The sequence below is a fragment of the Quercus suber genome, unplaced genomic scaffold (genome assembly GCF_002906115.3).
Source record: "Quercus suber isolate HL8 unplaced genomic scaffold, Cork oak 2.0 scaffold_312, whole genome shotgun sequence".
Classification (NCBI taxonomy): domain Eukaryota; kingdom Viridiplantae; phylum Streptophyta; class Magnoliopsida; order Fagales; family Fagaceae; genus Quercus; species Quercus suber.
In genome coordinates, this window is record NW_027069768.1 from 315896 (window position 1) to 337514 (window position 21619).

The window sequence follows — 21619 nt, forward strand, 5'->3', positions numbered from 1 at the left end:
TCTAATTGGACACAATCTATAGTAGCAATAAATAAACTTTCATACAATCTAGTTTGGACAAATATTGTTCCATACAAACTGTAATACCACAACTTCCATATAACAACCTAGAGTGTATTGTACCTTAAATACAAAAAAACACATTCCAAGGCCAGCTACATATATATATACATATATACACATACATATAATTGCTCAAAACAATGTGATTATTTTTTACACTAATTGATAATTTCAAAAAGCCAACAGTGGTCTTCACAAAAAAAAACAAAAAGGCCCACATGTTCCCACTAGCTTTACTCCCAATGCTGGCATGCGTACCCACTAGCTTCATTCATTTCTTTCCTTTACTCTTTCCTCTTTTCACCCACTGTATTCATTTTTGGTGGCCTTTGTGCAACAAGCTATCCTCTAGTCCTTACACCACTAGTGCCCCTATTTGCATGTGAAGGCTACAAAATAAAAAATAGATCCACTTGTTAAAAAATATCTCAATCTACACAACCATCTAGGAAAGAGGTTAGTCAACCAAGTTACCTGTGAAGAACTTGGTAAGGTATCCCAGGTCTCCCTAGGTGTGTGAAACTCTGGCTGTGAGGAAGAGAACCATCCTGCTCTCTTGTGAGATGGCCTAGGTTGATTTCTTTGCAGTGAGGATGAAGGCTGAGTGGCAGACATCATGTTGTAGGTCTGGGTAGGCTGCTGGGATGGTGGCTGAGGTGCAGATTTAGGTGCAGGCACCCCTCCCCTTGCCTGCAACAAAACCCAGTTTCAATACAGTGTTTATTGTAAGTTTAAAAACAAGTTTTTTTTTTTTTCCTAATTACTTACAGCCTTTTCTCTTGCAAGACTCTGTCTCCTCTGCCATGGTGTCTCCCCAGTGATGCCAGCCTTGCACCCTCTTGAGTTATGCCCTTCCTTTTTGCATTTCCCACATCTTATAGGTCTATTCAGCCTACTTGCTTTGTAAGGGTTCCTAGGCTCATCAGAAGCCCTCTTTCTTTGCTTGGGTGGTCTGCCTGGTGGTTTGTATATGTGAGGTGCTAGGGGAATAGGCTGTCCAGTCTCAGCCCATTCTAATTGGCCAGGCATGGGAGGAAGTACCTCCTTGTATATTTCCATGTAAGTTTCTTTGAAGTAGCACGGGTGGGTATAGTCTTCTGGTGTCTCAATGTTTGTATAAATGGCTGTTATGGCATGTTTGTAGGGAATGCCATTTAAATCCCAAGACCTATAGCTACATGTCTTCCTCACCAAATCAACTACATGCCTCTCATACTAACTGCCTACCTCATAAAGGAAACTGTCGGCTAGGGTAGCACTAAATGGCTTATTTTCAACTTTCAATTTCTCCAACCTATCTTGTATGCTTGGACACAACTTTCCAGCATACTTTTGTATCCCTTCCCTTTTTGTGTAAAGCCTAGTTATAAGTCTAACCCTAATCTGCTCCAACATTGCCAAGATAGGCTTGTCCCTAGACTTCAATATCATTGCATTAAAAGATTCACTCAAATTATTTACCAAACAGTCTGTTAAGGCCCTAGTAGTGAAGTGTGACCTTGTCCACTGTGTAGGTGCAATGTTTGCAAGATACTCGTATGCCTTTTCATCCAAATCTTTTATGTACTGCATGCATCTCTCAAACTCCCTTACTGTTGTTGCAGCAGCACACCTCCACAGTGCATCCTTCAGCTCCAATCCCTTGTGATCAACTTTGAAATTGTTGTAGATGTGTTTCACACAGTATCTATGCTCCACAGTAGGGAATAGTGTCTCTATTGCAGGTATATGCCCCTGCAAATAAGCAAACAAACAAACAAAACAAGTTAGTTCAGCAAACAAAGTAAACTATTCAAGTGTAATTGAACAAAACAAAACAAAACTTGCATACCTTTTGCCTATCAGAAATGAAGACTAACTGAAGCTCCTCTGGCCTCTCTATATCATCAGCAAAAATTTCCAAAAACTCTATCCAAGACTCCCTAGTTTCTAGTTCCACAACAACCATGGCTACTGGAAAAATGTTGTCATTTGCATCTTTGGCAGTGGCAGATAAGATTTGCCCACCAAATTTGTGCTTTATGTGACAACCATCTAAACCTATAAATGGCCTGCATCCACCTAGAAATCCTACCTTCTGAGCATTGAACCTAACATACATCCTCTTAAATTTTGGCTGGGAAGTCTCATCAGGCATTTCTGTCTATAGTATAACCCTACTCCCCTTGTCTACAGTAGTTATCATTTGTGCATAATCCCTAAGGACACCATATTGCAGTTGCTTATCTCCATTGATCAAATCCTTTGCCTTTCTCTTTGACCTATACACTTAGTTTACATTTAGGTCAACAGATAAATTTTGCATCACATGGTTGTGTACACCACTCACCTCCCAATTTGGATTTTTGCTAAAATCCTCAATGAACCTCTTAGCAACATAAGCTGATATTGCTTGGCTGTTTTTAAAAGACTTGGGGCAAGTACAATCATCAGTCAAGGTCTTAATTTGAAATGTTAGCTCTCCACTTATTTGAGATGCATAACATCTCCACCCACTCCTGTTCTTGTTGTGAACTGATATCTTGGTCTTCTCATTAAGCTTGAATTTGAAGTCAACAGGTTTTTTGATTGCATACTCCCTCAAAGCGGCTCTGAACACCTTTGCATTAGGAAACTTCATCTCCTTCTTCAGTACAACATTTCTCATGTCACTCTTAGCATTAAACTCTACTTGTTCAGCTACCTGCTCATCATCAGACTCATCCATGCTTACCAAGTCATCCTCAAGGGCTGGCTCAGCCCACTCAAGGTTTGCATGGAATGCATTGCTTGATTCTGGGCCTGTGCCCAATTGCCGACCTGCAGTAGAGGCCCTCAGGCCCCCAGAGGCACGTCTCTTTGGCCAAGCCCCCGTGGTGGACGAGCCACGTGGGCCGCCTTGAAGTATAATTCCCACCGAGCGGTGAGTAGAATCCTTTGCAGATGACTTAAATACGCGATGGGGTATTGTAAGTGGCAGAGTGGCCTTGCTGCCACGATCCACTGAGATTCAGCCCTGTGTCGCTTCGATTCGTCCCTCCCCACTCCTCCTCCTCCAAATCCCCCCCTCAAAAAAATCTTTGTCCCGTTCCCTCCGGAGGCTAACTTAACCCCCAAGCCGTGGTGCCCTTGCTCGCTCCAAGCCATGCCTTGGTTGCGTGCCCCTTACCCATGAGATTCATCCTTAGCCTTGGCAACATGCCTTGGCCTTGCTTGCATGCCCACGGGGGTTGCCTTAGCCTTGCTTGTTGCGTGCACCGGGCTTGGCAGCGTGCTCGTGGGGGTGTTGCCTTCGCCGTGGCTGCTACGTGCATCGGGCCTTGGCTGCTGCATGCCCATGGGGGGTTGCCTCGGCCTTGGCTGCCGCATACCCATTCCTTGGCTGCTGCATGCCCTTGCCTTGGCTACGTGCCCATAGGGGGCTACCTTGGCCTTGGCTGCCGCATGCCCATGCCTTGGCTACTACATGCCCTTGCCTTGGCTGCTGCATGCCCATGGGGGGCTACCTTGGCCTTGGCTGCCGCATGCTTATGCCTTAGCTGCTGCATGCCCTTGCCTTGGCTGCTGCGTGCCTGTAGGAGGCTGCCTTGGCCTTGGCTACCGCATGCCCTTGCCTTGGCTACGTGCCCATGGGGGGCTGCATTGGCCTTGGCTGCCGCATGCCCATGCATTGGCTGTTGCATGCCCTTACCTTGGCTACGTGCCTATGGGGAGCTGCCTTGGCCTTGGCTGCCGCATGCCCATGCCATGGCTGCTGCATGCCCTTGCGTTGGCTGCTGCGTGCCCATGGGGGGCTGCCTTGGCCTTGGCTACCGCATGCCCTTGCATTGGCTGCTGCATGCCCTTGCCTTGGCTACGTGCCCATGGGGGGCTGCCTTGGCCTTGGCTGCCGCATGCCCATGCCTTGGCTGTGTTCCCATGGGGGGCTGCCTTGGCCTTGGTTGCTGCATGCCCATGCCATGGTTGCGTTGCCCACAAATTTTGAGTGATTTCCCAAAAAATAAGGGTTTTTTTGGAAAAGGAGGTTAGTTGGGCTTGGCAGGGTGCCCAGGGGCATGCTCACATGCACGCCACGCCGCATCGCCCCACAGCGTTTGGCATCCCACCCAAGAGGCATGCCACGGCCTCGCCGTGTTGCCACTACCCCATCAGGCAGCGTGCATGCTAGGGCCTGCGTGCCCCCAAGAGCCCTACTGCCTACGCCTAGGGGCATGCTAGCATGCCCACGCGCATGCCATGGCCTTGACTGCTTTGCCCATGGGGGCTGCCAGGGCCTTGGCCTTGGCTGCTGCTTGCCCACATATTTGAAGTGACTTCCTAAAAATGTGGTTATTTCCTAAAAATGAGTGTTTTTTGGAAAATGAGGTTATTTCCCCCAATGAGGCAGGCAGTGGGCATCCTAGGGGCATGCCCGCATGCATGACGCGCCGCATCACCCCGCATTGTCCCGCACTCTGGCAAAATTGGCTCGTGCCTTTTTCCATTTTTGTGTCCCTAAATTCATTCCATGATTTTAGAGGAGGATTCCAGCAAGCGGTTCGGTGTTCCGAGCGTTTTCGAATTTTTTATGATTTTCCTATTTTTCGGCTTCCGAAAATCATAAAAAATAAAATATGTTGAATCTGATCTCCATATTTTGACATGTTGAAGGTTGGATTTTTCTTAGCGTGTGTACAAAAAATCAGGGCAAGACTCCAAGAATTGCTCCAAAAAAGACCCATTATTCCTCCTCTACGAATTAATGTTTCCTCGCGCCAGAGCGAAGTTTTTCCTAAGGGCTCTTTAGGGGGGAGGAGGCATTCGGTGATGCACAGGGGTGACCCCTCTTGAGCTTGGCCACAGGTAGGCATGCTCATGACAAGCCCTCAGGCACCTAATCTCGCGAGCTCCACGGCGTGAGGTGGGGCCTAAATGCATCGTCGACAACGACGATGACGACGGCAGCAGCAATGTCCCTCGATGTCCCTTGTAGTTCTTGTGTGTGGTTGGTGAGCCATGCAAGCTCGGTATAGCTTGGGCACTCTCTCGCAAAGCGGATGGTGTTTGTTTCACCCATTACTACGCGAAGCAAGTCCCACGGCGACCATCGGGCCTGTGCGTGGCGACGACCCATCCTTACAGGCACGTGGTTTAGTAGTGTTGTTCTTCACGCCCAGCGGTGCGGACTCGGCGCCACTTGATGCTTCCTTATGCATGGCAGGCCTTGCGGTCTATCGTTGTGGGGTACGTTTGGTGGTGTTGCGCATTGCTTGATTCTGGGGTTGTATTGGGAGCAAAACCTTGTGGAGTTGAGTTTTGAGCACATGGTTGTGGAGTTGAGTTTTGAGCAGCAAATATATCATCACCAAAGTCATCCCCCTCTAGGCCTTCATTTAGCCAATCATCATCATCATCATCATCATCTCTTTCAACATTCTGTTCTTCATCTCTTGCACCAATCTCAACATCCTCAACATCTTCTTCTTCATCATTCTCATCATCTTCATCATAATCACTATCCAAATCTATTTCATCCCTTACTGCATTACCACCTAAACCACTTACATCACCACCTACATCACCACCTGCATCACCACCTGCCCCATTTGCCACTCCCCCTCCATCACCACCTACACCACCATCTGCCACTCCCCCTCCATCAAGATACTCAACTGCCAGTGGCTCTACATCTATTTCAGTATAGATTATGATTTTTTCAACTGGCCATGCCCTATGAAGGGTAGTCATGTTTAGGACATTTGCATCTATTTCTATGTCTCTTAAATCATCCTGTAGATCACCTTCAGGAAGTAAATACTTATATCTACTGTGTTCTTTAGGAGCACCAACTAGATATCATAAATCCCAAATTTCAAAGGCACTCAACTTGTCAGGGTCAATCTCCGTCAGTAAACGTACAGACCCACCCACATATTTAATGGTTGGCTCCTCCACAAAACATCCCCCAACAAGAATTTCAATGTCAAATGTGAAGTCAACCATCTGCAATTCAAATAAGTAGTTTGTTTACACACTGACATGCAGAAAATGACAAGAAGCCAAAAGAGACAACAAGCCAACAAATTGACAACAAGACAACAACACACGGACAAAGGACCACATAAAGCACATGCAAAACCAAATTCCCAACAAATTCATAGGGACCACACTACCCACAGTTCACAAACAAGTGCGACAAATAAACTTGATTCTTTCAGGTATATGCATTATATAAACAACCATAGCATTGCAGCAGCACACCTCCACAGTGCATCCTTCAGCTCCAATCCCTTGTGATCAACTTTGAAATTGTTGTAGATGTGTTTCACACAGTATCTATGCTCCACAGTAGGGAATAGTGTCTCTATTGCAGGTATATGCCCCTGCAAATAAGCAAACAAACAAACAAAACAAGTTAGTTCAGCAAACAAAGTAAACTATTCAAGTGTAATTGAACAAAACAAAACAAAACTTGCATACCTTTTGCCTATCAGAAATGAAGACTAACTGAAGCTCCTCTGGCCTCTCTATATCATCAGCAAAAATTTCCAAAAACTCTATCCAAGACTCCCTAGTTTCTAGTTCCACAACAACCATGGCTACTGGAAAAATGTTGTCATTTGCATCTTTGGCAGTGGCAGATAAGATTTGCCCACCAAATTTGTGCTTTATGTGACAACCATCTAAACCTATAAATGGCCTGCATCCACCTAGAAATCCTACCTTCTGAGCATTGAACCTAACATACATCCTCTTAAATTTTGGCTGGGAAGTCTCATCAGGCATTTCTGTCTATAGTATAACCCTACTCCCCTTGTCTACAGTAGTTATCATTTGTGCATAATCCCTAAGGACACCATATTGCAGTTGCTTATCTCCATTGATCAAATCCTTTGCCTTTCTCTTTGACCTATACACTTAGTTTACATTTAGGTCAACAGATAAATTTTGCATCACATGGTTGTGTACACCACTCACCTCCCAATTTGGATTTTTGCTAAAATCCTCAATGAACCTCTTAGCAACATAAGCTGATATTGCTTGGCTGTTTTTAAAAGACTTGGGGCAAGTACAATCATCAGTCAAGGTCTTAATTTGAAATGTTAGCTCTCCACTTATTTGAGATGCATAACATCTCCACCCACTCCTGTTCTTGTTGTGAACTGATATCTTGGTCTTCTCATTAAGCTTGAATTTGAAGTCAACAGGTTTTTTGATTGCATACTCCCTCAAAGCGGCTCTGAACACCTTTGCATTAGGAAACTTCATCTCCTTCTTCAGTACAACATTTCTCATGTCACTCTTAGCATTAAACTCTACTTGTTCAGCTACCTGCTCATCATCAGACTCATCCATGCTTACCAAGTCATCCTCAAGGGCTGGCTCAGCCCACTCAAGGTTTGCATGGAATGCATTGCTTGATTCTGGGCCTGTGCCCAATTGCCGACCTGCAGTAGAGGCCCTCAGGCCCCCAGAGGCACGTCTCTTTGGCCAAGCCCCCGTGGTGGACGAGCCACGTGGGCCGCCTTGAAGTATAATTCCCACCGAGCGGTGAGTAGAATCCTTTGCAGATGACTTAAATACGCGATGGGGTATTGTAAGTGGCAGAGTGGCCTTGCTGCCACGATCCACTGAGATTCAGCCCTGTGTCGCTTCGATTCGTCCCTCCCCACTCCTCCTCCTCCAAATCCCCCCCTCAAAAAAATCTTTGTCCCGTTCCCTCCGGAGGCTAACTTAACCCCCAAGCCGTGGTGCCCTTGCTCGCTCCAAGCCATGCCTTGGTTGCGTGCCCCTTACCCATGAGATTCATCCTTAGCCTTGGCAACATGCCTTGGCCTTGCTTGCATGCCCACGGGGGTTGCCTTAGCCTTGCTTGTTGCGTGCACCGGGCTTGGCAGCGTGCTCGTGGGGGTGTTGCCTTCGCCGTGGCTGCTACGTGCATCGGGCCTTGGCTGCTGCATGCCCATGGGGGGTTGCCTCGGCCTTGGCTGCCGCATACCCATTCCTTGGCTGCTGCATGCCCTTGCCTTGGCTACGTGCCCATAGGGGGCTACCTTGGCCTTGGCTGCCGCATGCCCATGCCTTGGCTACTACATGCCCTTGCCTTGGCTGCTGCATGCCCATGGGGGGCTACCTTGGCCTTGGCTGCCGCATGCTTATGCCTTAGCTGCTGCATGCCCTTGCCTTGGCTGCTGCGTGCCTGTAGGAGGCTGCCTTGGCCTTGGCTACCGCATGCCCTTGCCTTGGCTACGTGCCCATGGGGGGCTGCATTGGCCTTGGCTGCCGCATGCCCATGCATTGGCTGTTGCATGCCCTTACCTTGGCTACGTGCCTATGGGGAGCTGCCTTGGCCTTGGCTGCCGCATGCCCATGCCATGGCTGCTGCATGCCCTTGCGTTGGCTGCTGCGTGCCCATGGGGGGCTGCCTTGGCCTTGGCTACCGCATGCCCTTGCATTGGCTGCTGCATGCCCTTGCCTTGGCTACGTGCCCATGGGGGGCTGCCTTGGCCTTGGCTGCCGCATGCCCATGCCTTGGCTGTGTTCCCATGGGGGGCTGCCTTGGCCTTGGTTGCTGCATGCCCATGCCATGGTTGCGTTGCCCACAAATTTTGAGTGATTTCCCAAAAAATAAGGGTTTTTTTGGAAAAGGAGGTTAGTTGGGCTTGGCAGGGTGCCCAGGGGCATGCTCACATGCACGCCACGCCGCATCGCCCCACAGCGTTTGGCATCCCACCCAAGAGGCATGCCACGGCCTCGCCGTGTTGCCACTACCCCATCAGGCAGCGTGCATGCTAGGGCCTGCGTGCCCCCAAGAGCCCTACTGCCTACGCCTAGGGGCATGCTAGCATGCCCACGCGCATGCCATGGCCTTGACTGCTTTGCCCATGGGGGCTGCCAGGGCCTTGGCCTTGGCTGCTGCTTGCCCACATATTTGAAGTGACTTCCTAAAAATGTGGTTATTTCCTAAAAATGAGTGTTTTTTGGAAAATGAGGTTATTTCCCCCAATGAGGCAGGCAGTGGGCATCCTAGGGGCATGCCCGCATGCATGACGCGCCGCATCACCCCGCATTGTCCCGCACTCTGGCAAAATTGGCTCGTGCCTTTTTCCATTTTTGTGTCCCTAAATTCATTCCATGATTTTAGAGGAGGATTCCAGCAAGCGGTTCGGTGTTCCGAGCGTTTTCGAATTTTTTATGATTTTCCTATTTTTCGGCTTCCGAAAATCATAAAAAATAAAATATGTTGAATCTGATCTCCATATTTTGACATGTTGAAGGTTGGATTTTTCTTAGCGTGTGTACAAAAAATCAGGGCAAGACTCCAAGAATTGCTCCAAAAAAGACCCATTATTCCTCCTCTACGAATTAATGTTTCCTCGCGCCAGAGCGAAGTTTTTCCTAAGGGCTCTTTAGGGGGGAGGAGGCATTCGGTGATGCACAGGGGTGACCCCTCTTGAGCTTGGCCACAGGTAGGCATGCTCATGACAAGCCCTCAGGCACCTAATCTCGCGAGCTCCACGGCGTGAGGTGGGGCCTAAATGCATCGTCGACAACGACGATGACGACGGCAGCAGCAATGTCCCTCGATGTCCCTTGTAGTTCTTGTGTGTGGTTGGTGAGCCATGCAAGCTCGGTATAGCTTGGGCACTCTCTCGCAAAGCGGATGGTGTTTGTTTCACCCATTACTACGCGAAGCAAGTCCCACGGCGACCATCGGGCCTGTGCGTGGCGACGACCCATCCTTACAGGCACGTGGTTTAGTAGTGTTGTTCTTCACGCCCAGCGGTGCGGACTCGGCGCCACTTGATGCTTCCTTATGCATGGCAGGCCTTGCGGTCTATCGTTGTGGGGTACGTTTGGTGGTGTTGCGCATTGCTTGATTCTGGGGTTGTATTGGGAGCAAAACCTTGTGGAGTTGAGTTTTGAGCACATGGTTGTGGAGTTGAGTTTTGAGCAGCAAATATATCATCACCAAAGTCATCCCCCTCTAGGCCTTCATTTAGCCAATTATCATCATCATCATCATCATCTCTTTCAACATTCTGTTCTTCATCTCTTGCACCAATCTCAACATCCTCAACATCTTCTTCTTCATCATTCTCATCATCTTCATCATAATCACTATCCAAATCTATTTCATCCCTTACTGCATTACCACCTAAACCACTTACATCACCACCTACATCACCACCTGCATCACCACCTGCCCCATTTGCCACTCCCCCTCCATCACCACCTACACCACCATCTGCCACTCCCCCTCCATCAAGATACTCAACTGCCAGTGGCTCTACATCTATTTCAGTATAGATTATGATTTTTTCAACTGGCCATGCCCTATGAAGGGTAGTCATGTTTAGGACATTTGCATCTATTTCTATGTCTCTTAAATCATCCTGTAGATCACCTTCAGGAAGTAAATACTTATATCTACTGTGTTCTTTAGGAGCACCAACTAGATATCATAAATCCCAAATTTCAAAGGCACTCAACTTGTCAGGGTCAATCTCCGTCAGTAAACGTACAGACCCACCCACATATTTAATGGTTGGCTCCTCCACAAAACATCCCCCAACAAGAATTTCAATGTCAAATGTGAAGTCAACCATCTGCAATTCAAATAAGTAGTTTGTTTACACACTGACATGCAGAAAATGACAAGAAGCCAAAAGAGACAACAAGCCAACAAATTGACAACAAGACAACAACACACGGACAAAGGACCACATAAAGCACATGCAAAACCAAATTCCCAACAAATTCATAGGGACCACACTACCCACAGTTCACAAACAAGTGCGACAAATAAACTTGATTCTTTCAGGTATATGCATTATATAAACAACCATAGCAGTACATCTAATCCTAAGCGATTCTACATATAAATAGCAAAATACACATTTAACATACAAAAAAAAATTTAAATGTGTAGATGAAGAGCAAAACCTAACTACGTGGGTGGGTCGCGATAAAAAATGTGGGTGGAAGAACCCAAATGCAAATGAACAGCAGTCACACATACCTTGCCTAGCTTCGATGATGCAAAACAAGTGTTTTCTCCCCCCCCAGATGCTCCAAACCATGAAGAATAAGCTGATCGCACCTCGGGTCTCTCTCTCGAAAAGTTTTTGAGTTTTGGGTGTTTTGATTCTCGTTATGTTCTGTTTTGGGGTTAAAAGGTGTTTTTGTAATGGCAGAGACCGAGATGGGTTACGGAGAGTGACGAAAACATACCTCAGGTGGGTTAAGTGATATTTTTCAAACCACGGGTAGGCAAAGTGATTTTCACCCAAACCATAGGTGGGTTATGTGTAATTATCCCTTTATTATAATTGGTAACATTTCAGCTTGTAAGTCTATGTTAAAATTTGGGATACTCTTAGCATCTCTTGTTAAGGAAAAAAAAGTGTTCAATCATTTATAAAATTTTAGGCATTTTATGATGAGAATGGAAGGAAAAAAAAAGTGCTCAATCATTTATAAAATTTTAGGCGTTTTATGATGACAATGGGCTCTTTTTTCCCTCGGAGAAATTTTGTTTTGTGATGGGGCCACTTTGTTGCCGAGAAAACAAAGGAAATGAGAGAGAGAGAGAGAGAGAGAGAGAGAGAGAGAGAGAGAGAGAGAGAGAGAGAGAGAGAGAGAGAGAGAGATTTTTTTTTTCATAGTTTGTCACATAATCATTTTCCATCTATCACTTATAGATGGAGATTATTTCGCCACAATAACAAAATCCTAAAGACGAAACTGACACATGTAAATGTTGGGACCAAATTAACACGTATTCTAAACATTAGGGATCAAATACATATTTTCCCCTTGAAACTTTGAATGGTTAATTCTTGAGATTTTATATAGTTGATTATAAATTTGTAGTGTAGTGTTGTGTTCATATTTATTTTATAGATGATTATTAAATATAAAATAAGAGATAAATAGTTAAATACAACTTTTATTTTATCTGTCGACTTTTTCTTTTAACAAGTGCATATTGCACCCTTTTTTTTTTTTTTTGAGGAACATATTGCACCCATTAAGATAGCAATTAATACAAATTTTGTCAATCTATCCCAAAAAAAGAGTGCCACTTTTAAAATGTTCACAAGAAGTTAATATTTTTTTTAATGAAACCAATTGACCTTTGTTCCATTTCCGTCCCGTCAAAACAATTTTTTGTCTACTTCTATGAGCACATTTTTCTCTTTTTTTTTTTTTTGTGGAGATATTAAAATCAGTTTGAATTTTTATTCTATATAAATACTAAATAAAAGAAATGATTTATTAATTTTTACCATCTCAAATAAAAATAATGATTTATTACTAAAAGAAAAGAACGGTATTAATTTTTCTGTAAAAATATAAATATATTTTTAATTATTAAATCTACGATAAAATAAAAAAATAAAAAAGATTTTTATTTTTATTTTTGCTTTTTGTTTGTTTATACTTCATCCCCCTGAACCCCAAGTCCTATTTCCATCTATAGACATGAGTAATGATAGCTCTCTAGAATAATAAATATTTGCTAGCTCTTTTGGAAATCTTATTCATGATACCCAAGCTTAAGATGCATCTTTCCAACGATACAAACTTTCTCTTATACGCGGAAAGGGTAACACCACAGCTCATCTCCAAGCTTGCAAAGCAAAAGAAATAGCAGATATTGTTATTTGGTTGGATAGTGATCTTCCTGATGTTTCTGTTTCAGATTAGTTAGTGTTCCTTGTATTTTGTTTTATTCTTCATTTGATTAATACAAAGTCTTGACAGTTTCTAAAAAATAAATAAATAAATGAAGTGATTTATTTCTAAAAGAGATCCCCTTTCCTTTCCAGTGATCACTAAACCGGTCTGATATTCCTAGATGCATTCCTTGCCTTCATCGAAAAATGATCATGAAGATAGACGTGCGCGCGCAACTAAATAAATTTCTACACTTTTTTAGCAGTTGCGAAAGACAAACTATAAAAGTAAAAACATTTCTTTAAATTGCTGGAAATATGATTAGATCGCAATGAAAATAAAACCTTTTTTTTTAATTAAAAAAATAATAATTAAGCTATATTTTATAAAGTATAAGTTGGTAGGAGTATATTGATCATATAGGTTACATGAAAGTGGCCGCAAACTCTACAGTTTGGTGCAATCAGTCGGCTTGAAGGAGACCATCCTTGTTTCCAAGTCATACCCAATCAAAAAATTTGCTTGAACATAGTTGCCATATACTCCTGTGCCATCCGAAAATTCATTATCTGTAACTCCAATATTTGTAATTCCAAAGCAATAATATTCAAATCTTTTAATCGGTCGATTGAAAGTTTGTATAGGTTTTAACTCCAAATCTGCACCTTCAAAATGGACAGTCAATATTGGTCCATTTTCATTAGTAATTTCAGTTCTATAGCAAAGCCGTGTCCCCAATAAAGTGTCATTCTTAATGGGATCAATTGAAATCTGCTTCTTCACTTCCACCTTTAAGCGATCGTAAAAATCTGGTGGCAAAGACAATGCTGGTGATCCTGAATCGATTAACATGTTGCCCTTAGAGACCTTACCTGAAGAGTTAAAAGGCACATATGTGTCTCCAACACTAATTCCTTCTAGTGTCACATAATATTCATGTCTAGATTCTCGATCTACCAATGGTGTTGAAACCACACCATCACCCACAACTTCACTGTCATTGCCAAAACTTATCTTGCTTGTAATACTAGGATCAGTTGATTCAGTACCAAATGGCAACAAGCAATAAGAAAACCTCTTGCTACCAATTTGTGAAACAAAGGACAAAGGCCCTGATCCTAACCCAATGATTCCCGTTTCATGGCCATCGTAATGGAGGTTACTTTTGTGTGAACATCCAAAGGCAATGTCAAAAGAAACTGCTTGCCCAGAGGTAGAAGTGATGGTGGCTTTTTCTTTGGCCAGAACACCTTGGGATCCACCAGTTACATATCCACTGACGAAATTGCAACTATTTTGAGGAGAACAATGGACTTGGTCCCATTCGTGACATTTTTCTGAATGACAAGAAATTTCACTGTATGTGTAGGACTTTTGAGGATCGAACTTGGGATAAGTCTGATTGAAGCAGTCATCACAAGGTACACATTGTGTCCACACAAGGTTACTACCTGTATCGGCAAGGCCATAAATGTCTACTGGTGGAGTGCCAATTGAGGCCTTCATGAGATGCTGACCGTGGTATGGTATTAATTGTGCTTGGGGGACATTATGAGCTGTAACCAAAAGGCCTATAAGATAATATGAGAGAAGGAAGCATGGATGAAATATGACACCACTTGCCATTGAATTTGGAGAGATGAAACAGTATTGGCTATACTATAGGTTTTTATATACACGATTAAACCGAACTTTCCATGTCTGGCCTAACGATTACTTGATTGCACCATTAAGTTAGCCTAACAAAAAAACAGAAAGAAGAGAATTCTCCGTCCATGAATGGCATCAAATGTACTACTATAAACTAGAAATTTTAGTAAGCACCAAAATTTGCTTCTTTTTAACAATATTTAAAACAGAGATTGTAATGAATGCAATAAATATCAATATATCATAACAAATCTTTTGTTTCACTGAAGAATAGGTCATCAATCCTAATTTAATTTTCCCAAACAAAAAACCTTATTTAAGAATAAATTTGGTTATCTAGGCCCCTTGGTTTTGCATGGCAAATGCACCTTTCTTTTTAAAAAAATGAAAATAAGAATTATCTTTTTGATTGGCTTTGCGATTTAAAAGGAACTGCTTTTCTTTTAAGACGAAGACAAGATTTTCTAAATAGTAGGATGCAACTTAGCCTAAAGGCATTCCCAAGGCATGATATGAATTTAAACTTTTACCAAAGCTTCTGTGATTGCTTTCTTAATGCTCATCCAATTACTCTAGCTACCGTAGAGAGGAAAATAAATAAGAGTTCTTTGGTGCTAAACAATAATAATTGCATAGGAAAAGTACATATAAGGCTTAACGGGTCATATTTGTTGCTCAACTTCACTTAAATCTAAAAAGTTTATTTCTTAATCTCATTATATTAGAGGGAGAAATATTGTGCCTCTCTACTAAAATATGGGACAGGAGCATAGAGTCAAGGACAAAGCCATTCTTTGATTTTAGGGGGGTTTCCCTTCCCCTCCCCTGCCCCCTCCCTAAAAAACATGGAAAAATAAATACTAGTGTATAGTAGGTGATTAATTTTAGCAAGTTTGCGCAATAAAATTACGCTTGGCCCCCTAAAAAACAACATCCCAGATCATCTAAAACAAAAGCAAAATGCCCATATAATAAATTACCAATATGAAATCTCGGAAAAACAAAAAATAACAAGCCCAAAAAAGATTGGCCCAACCACAAAATCACCAAGAGAAAAGCTGAAGAAAATCTAGCCCAGTCATTCAACCAATTTTAGACCATGCCCTTAAAAAATTTAACCAAAACCAGTCTGATCATAGTACGCAATGAATTTTAATTATTTAATAAGCCCATTCACAGAGGATTTGTCTTTGGTTACACACCCTGGAATAGAAGGTAGGTTCTTAGTAACTGATAAATGGGATATATTTTTATCAAGATATTCAGTTCAGTCCTTTAAGATAGTTTCAAAATTAACCCACCAAAACAAAACAATTGAATGGTATGGTTATAGATTTTTCACAACAGAAAAATCACATACCCAAAGACACACTAAAAACCCTCTAATATTCACAGCCATAAAACCCAGCCAGGAAAACACCCAAAGATGAAACAACCCATGGAATCCTACTGAAATTGAACCCACACACCCAGACAACACAAACATAAATAACAGAGAAGTGAGACAGAACCGGAGTAAATGAATGAAATACAGAGAGATTTCAATAAAAAGACGCAAAATGCAAGAAGAAGATTGAGGATTCCTCCCCACCCACCTTGTACACAATACCCACAATATCAAAATTGACTATGATCCTTCAAAGAAACTTTCATCTGAGAACGCAAGAAGCGTTATTTCCCATTTTGCTGAGCTATTAAAACTTAAAATATATAGATGTATGTCAAAAATTTAGAAGAGAAATCTAAGAAGCAGTATCTACCTACCGTATCTAAGTTTTGCCCTTATTTTAACAATCGGGCTTAATTGTGTAATAAAGTAAAATTGGTCAAAAGCTGCATTTGCTAAACTGTGTTTTACACGTTTTGCAAAGCTTGTGATTCAAATTTCAAAATCTCACCTTCCATCCACTCTACGCAGAACAAAATTGTTGTTTGAAAAATACCATCTAACTTTGACTGATTTTGTCAATTTTCTATAATAATACCATCTAAGTTCAGTGTACCAGTACCCTTCACCTATTGGCAACAAGTGTTCATGGGATCCAATGAATGATGACTTTGTCTGATTTTGCAAATCTTTCTAAGAAAGCAAAATCGAATGCTACTCATTGCTAATAATAATAGGAATCACCGTGTAACGAAGGACTACTCAAAGGCCTTCTATGTATGAAGAAAGACTATACCTTAACAAAACGTTATCTTGCTATGGGATTATACTCCATTTTCAGAAAAACTCCACAACCCTCATACTAATTTGCATTAGGGAACAGATTGGCCCACTTACATATTCAAACGTGTAGTCCTAGCATGACAATGACAGGGAAACCAAAATTCAAAAACTGTTGAAATGAAGCAAATGCACGCAAAGAAAAAGATAGATTGTGATAGTAAAGATTAATTCATCCATTGAACGAGCAATATCTTTCGTTCTCACTGATAATTTTTGTTGTTACACGATTGTTAAGCAATTTGAGACAAATCAAAGTACGTTAAACATGCTAGGTAGGTTGCTCTCCTCTCCTCTTTTACATCATCCAAATCTAAACTATATATAGATTTAATCAAGCAAAGTTATCTTTCTATGCATTCATATAGGAACATACTGTTGTGGTCATTCCAATGGGATATGATATGGGGTATCTTAGTTTATCTTAAATTCTTGTTATTTTGTAAGTTCCAGTTAATTCAATCAATGAAAATAGTGAATTGGGGATTTAATTTTGCGTACACACCAAAAAAAAAAAAAATGGAAATAGAAAATACAATAGATTTAAATCATATCGTATCTGTAGGGTTCGTTTTCTTTACGTAAACCCAAAGACAATTAATTTGTAGAGTATCGGTTGAAGAACTAGAGTTGACAAGGGATTCACAACAAAGGATTATCACTCTTTTTTATTATTCATTGATCAGTTTCCCTCTATTCCATGGTTTGTAACAAACCCTCTCCCTCTATTATATAGCCACTCTCATCCTCATCTCTACCGTCCACGTGCTCCCCATCCATGGATTTGCTCAAGTACCTGTCACGTCAGACAGCTTCTTTTCATCTCTGTGTGAGTGGCGGTAGGTTATGGAGCACTGTTCAGAGGTCTTCTCCACATAAATGCGGCCAGAAAAGCTGTTGCAGTGCATTGAATACGGTGGCAGCAGCCTTTTCCTCAGATATTTCCTCATCCTTATCGTTCCTGGGTATGTTTTGAGCTTATCTTGATCAGATGGAGTCCTCGGACAATCAATCAGACTTTTCCTCTACTCATTTAGTCTCCAATATCACATCAAAGTAAAACATCTTCCTCGGACAGGTGATGTCCTCCTCGGACTGGAGATATCCTCTTCGGACCGCGATGATTCTCTACAGGAGGGTTCCACTTCACTCTGGGCCCTGCATTTTCCGCATCTTTCTCTTCGGATGTGAAACAGTCCTCTCCTAGGTATTCGGCCCATTAACTTGGGCCTAACTCCCTTATCCCCCACAGTATCTATAAAAAAAAAAAAAAAAAAATCTACGTTATTTTCATGTAATGAGAACACAATTCCAATACCCAACCCAAAGATTTTTAAAAAAAAAAAAAAAAAAAAAAAAAAATCAAAGCAAATTCAATAATGAAAAGCACATTTACACATAGCGTGACCTACTCGTACCTAAATAAGCATTATCGTATTTTGCTATCTACTGTTAAAACAATCTAAGTATTGATTTATAATTACTTTTGTAAAAAATTTAGATTGAATTAAATAAATCTCAACTATTATCTTGGGTTTAACTTACTTATAGTATTTTTTCTAAAAGGAATCTCCTTTTATTTTAATACAAGACTGCCACATCACCTACTAACTAAATAAAATGTGAGGATTAAAACCTACTATCACTTGCTATTATATATTTAAAACAAAATGACATGTCCAGTTAAAAAAGTACTAGAGATAAGTCAAATCCTATCTTAAAAAGGTAGTCATCAACACTATTGAATGTATATCATTTTCATTGGTAAAATGAGAAATTAGAACAAGAATGGAGGATCACCAAATACAACACCCTATTCAACGAAAGTGATACAAAATGAGAAAAGAAAATAGTTAGATTCGTATGACTAGATCTTCTAAATTTGGACCTAAACTTGTTAACCCATTCAAATTCAAACCAAAAATTAGGGTATGGGTAATAGAACTTTAATCTAATTAATTAATTTTTTACCCATATATACCCAATTTCACCGAACCCAACCCAACCCATGAGCCTGTTAGGTTTCCAGGCTTCTTTGATCACTTCTTTGTTTAAATTGCTGGAAATGTGATTATAGGAGTTGGGGCATCCATTAACATTTGGAAACACTGCTGGTTGGATTCTTCAGGGGGTGGTCAGTTTGTATCTCCCCAACTTGTTTCATCACTAATCACAGTAAAGGATCTTTTCATTCCTCACAAAAATATGGAACAAGGAGCTTATTAATCAAAACTTTTTACCATGTGAGGCAGAGAGCATTCAAAGTATCCCGGTTAGCTACTACCCGATGGAAGATTTGCTTATTTGGCCTACCAGTTGCTATTTGCTGAGAACGGAACTTCCTAACCCAGTTTGTCTGATATAGAGGGTTGTAAGCCTTTTTGGAATAGTATTTGGAAGTTGAAGGATCCAAACAAAGACAAGCATTTCATGTGGAGAGCTTCAAATGAGTCGCTACCTACCAAATGTAATCTGTTTACATGACATGTACTTCCTGACAATGTCTGCAGTTTCTGTGATGAGCATCCCAAGGATACTATCCATTGTCTATGGTTGTGTGATTTGGTCAAATGTATTTAGCTCTCGGATCCTATCTTTAGTCTCCCTCGATCAAAAATTTTTAGAAGTTTTGGTGATTTGGTATTAGCTGTGTTGTTCGATACAAGCCCAGCCACTGCTGCTTTTTTTTCCATGGTCGCTTGGAGTATTTGGATTAGAAGAAAGAATTTAGGGAGAAGCAATATGTTTGGGAAGTAGGGGAGACAGTTTAGTGGGCTCGAGAATTGTTGCAAGAATTTTGGGATGTTTAGGGACGTCCATCTCGGCCTTTTGCTTGGCACACACGGCAATAGTGGTCGCCTCCAGGTGTAGGAATTTATAAGAAAAACTTCGATGGCACCATCTTTGAAAGTTCGGCGAGTACAGGTTTGGGGGTGGTGGTGAGGGAAGCTGAAGGAATGGTTATTGCTGCACTTAGCCAAAACATTCAACTCCCCAGGTCAGTGGACTTGGTTGAGGCCTTGGCAGCTCGGAGAGCTCTCCAATTCGCTCAAGAGATAAGTATTGCTCACGTGGTGATGGGGGGTGATTCTCTGAAGGTCATTACAGCAGTCAACAATCCAAAGCAGAACAAGACTCAGTCGGGACATGTTATAAAAGATATTAAGAAAGCCAGTGCTTGTTTGCAAGTTTGTAGTTTCTATCCTATCAGTAGGGGGTAATAGTTTAGCCACTCCCTTGCTAGAAGAGCAGTTTTAATTGCTAATACAGATGTGTGGTTAGAAGAACTACAGCTGGATTTGGATGATGTTTTCCGGTCTGATTTATCTTAATAATAATGAATTACCTGTTTCTTAAAATAAAAAATAAAAAATAAAAAAATCCCAAACGAAAATAAAGCCATTTAAAAAAAAAAAAGGATAATTGAGCTATAAGTAGGTATATATCTTAATTCCATTGATCGTATAGGTTCCATGAAAGTGGCAAACTCTACAGTTTGCTGCAATCAGTTGGCTAGAAGGAGACCATCTTTGTTTCCTAGTCATACCCAATCAAAAAATTTGCTTGAACATTGCTGCCATATAATCTTGCGCCATCCTTAAAATTCAACTATGTATTTGCAATATTTGTAATTGCAAAGCAGTAATATTCATATTCTTTAACTAGTTGATTGAAAGTTTGTATGGGCTTTAACTCCACATCTGCTCCTTCAAAATGGACAGTCAATATTGGTCCATTTTCATTAGTAATTTTAGTTATATAGCAAAGCCGTGTCCCCAAAAGATTGTCATTTTTAATGGGATCAATTAAAATCTGCTTCTTCACTTCCACCACTAAGCGATCATAAAAATCTAGTGGCAAAGTCAATGGTGGTGATCTTGAATCCATACAAATGTTGCCCTTAGAAACCCTACCTGAAGAGTTAAAGGGTAAATATGTGTCTCCAACACTAATTCCTTCTAGTGTCAAATAATATTGATCTCCACCTACATACGGCGTTGAAACCACACCATCAGCCATAACTTCAGTGTCATTGCCAAAACTTATCTTGCTTGTAATACTAGGATCAATACCATATGGTACCAAACAATAAGAAAACCTCTTGCTACCAATTTGTGAAACAAAGGACGAAGGCCCTGCTCCTAACCCAGTGATTCTCGTTGCATGGCCTTCGTAATGGAAGCCGCCTGTGTTGTGTGCACATCCAAAAGCAATGTCAAAGGAAACCGCTTGCCCTGAAGTAGAACTAATGGTTAACTTTTTCTTTGGCCCAAACACCTTTGGACAAACCAGTAGCATATCCAGTCTTGTAATTGCAAATATTTTGAGGAGAACAACTGGCTTCATCCAATAGTATAGGACATTCTTCTGAGTGACAAGAAATTTTGTGGTACGTGGAGGACTTTTTAGAATCGAACATGGGATGAAACTGTTCGAAGCAGGCATTTCAAGGTAGACATTGTGTCCACACAAGGTTACTGCCTGTATCTGCAGTGCCATAGATGTCAACTGGTGGAGTGGCAATTGAGACCTTCATGAGATGTTGATCTTTGTGTAGTGTTACTGTGTTAATTGTGCTTGGGGGACATTATGAGCTGTAGCCAAAAGGCCTATAACATAATATGAGATAATAGAGACAACAAGGAAGCACGGATGAAATCTGACATTGCTTGCCATTGAATTTCAGGCTTTGGGAGAGAGTTACAGAATGACACAACAATGGCCACCAAAGCCTTTTATTTACCCATACGATTAAACTCAACCTATAACAATTGCCCTTTGTTTACCAAACCCTTTCTATTGGTTTCATAAACAGTTATATAAAGAAAATTTTCTTAATTAATAATTTAATACATCTAAAATAAAATTCCCTTACGAGGAGAACGCTCTGTTACAAATGATTAGTCATAATTATATAATTTTATGAATATTTTAGAAAATAAATTATATATTATATTTCATTATAGAATTATTAGATATTTTTGCGCATCGCGCAGCATTGTGACTAGAATATATATATAAAAGCAGAGACTGCCG

The 21619-nt window shown here is 41.6% G+C and overlaps 3 protein-coding genes across 4 annotated transcripts; all 3 read right to left on the reverse strand.

The window, feature by feature from the left end:
* Positions 1 to 819: 819 nt before the first annotated feature.
* Positions 820 to 2200, reverse strand: LOC136071437 (uncharacterized). Its single transcript, XM_065782737.1, has 3 exons — positions 1895 to 2200; positions 1284 to 1797; positions 820 to 1187 (listed from the first exon to the last, which is right to left on the reverse strand). The coding sequence occupies exons 1-3, from the start codon at positions 2198 to 2200 to the stop codon at positions 820 to 822; spliced, it is 1188 nt and encodes a 395-aa protein (XP_065638809.1).
* Positions 2201 to 13040: 10840 nt separating this feature from the next.
* Positions 13041 to 16793, reverse strand: LOC112037382 (aspartic proteinase CDR1). 2 transcript variants are annotated; one of them, XM_065782727.1, is made up of 2 exons: positions 15951 to 16786; positions 13041 to 14261 (listed from the first exon to the last, which is right to left on the reverse strand). In XM_065782727.1, exon 2 carries the CDS (start codon positions 14209 to 14211, stop codon positions 13153 to 13155), a length of 1059 nt encoding a protein of 352 aa, XP_065638799.1. In that variant the 5' UTR covers positions 14212 to 14261; positions 15951 to 16786; the 3' UTR covers positions 13041 to 13152. The 2 variants fall into 2 exon arrangements, with proteins under 2 accessions (XP_065638799.1, XP_065638798.1); XM_065782726.1 differs by having other exon boundaries at positions 13041 to 16793.
* Positions 16794 to 20191: 3398 nt separating this feature from the next.
* LOC111998538 (aspartic proteinase CDR1) lies at positions 20192 to 21082 on the reverse strand. Its single transcript, XM_024030630.1, has one exon. It carries the CDS (start codon positions 21080 to 21082, stop codon positions 20192 to 20194), a length of 891 nt encoding a protein of 296 aa, XP_023886398.1.
* Positions 21083 to 21619: the final 537 nt, after the last annotated feature.

Bases quoted from the DNA above. Each gene is read 5' to 3' on its own strand.
- LOC112037382 (XM_065782726.1), bottom strand. From the start codon at position 14,331: ATGGCAAGTGGTGTCATATTTCATCCATGCTTCCTTCTCTCATATTAT.
- LOC136071437 (XM_065782737.1), bottom strand. From the start codon at position 2,200: ATGCCTGATGAGACTTCCCAGCCAAAATTTAAGAGGATGTATGTTAGG. The intron at 1,798-1,894 runs GTATGCAAGTTT...GCTTATTTGCAG, and splicing joins TCATTTCTGATAGGCAAAAG to GGGCATATACCTGCAATAGA. The intron at 1,188-1,283 runs GTTAGTATGAGA...ATGCCATAACAG, and splicing joins TTTCCTTTATGAGGTAGGCA to CCATTTATACAAACATTGAG.
- LOC111998538 (XM_024030630.1), bottom strand. From the start codon at position 21,082: ATGGCACTGCAGATACAGGCAGTAACCTTGTGTGGACACAATGTCTAC.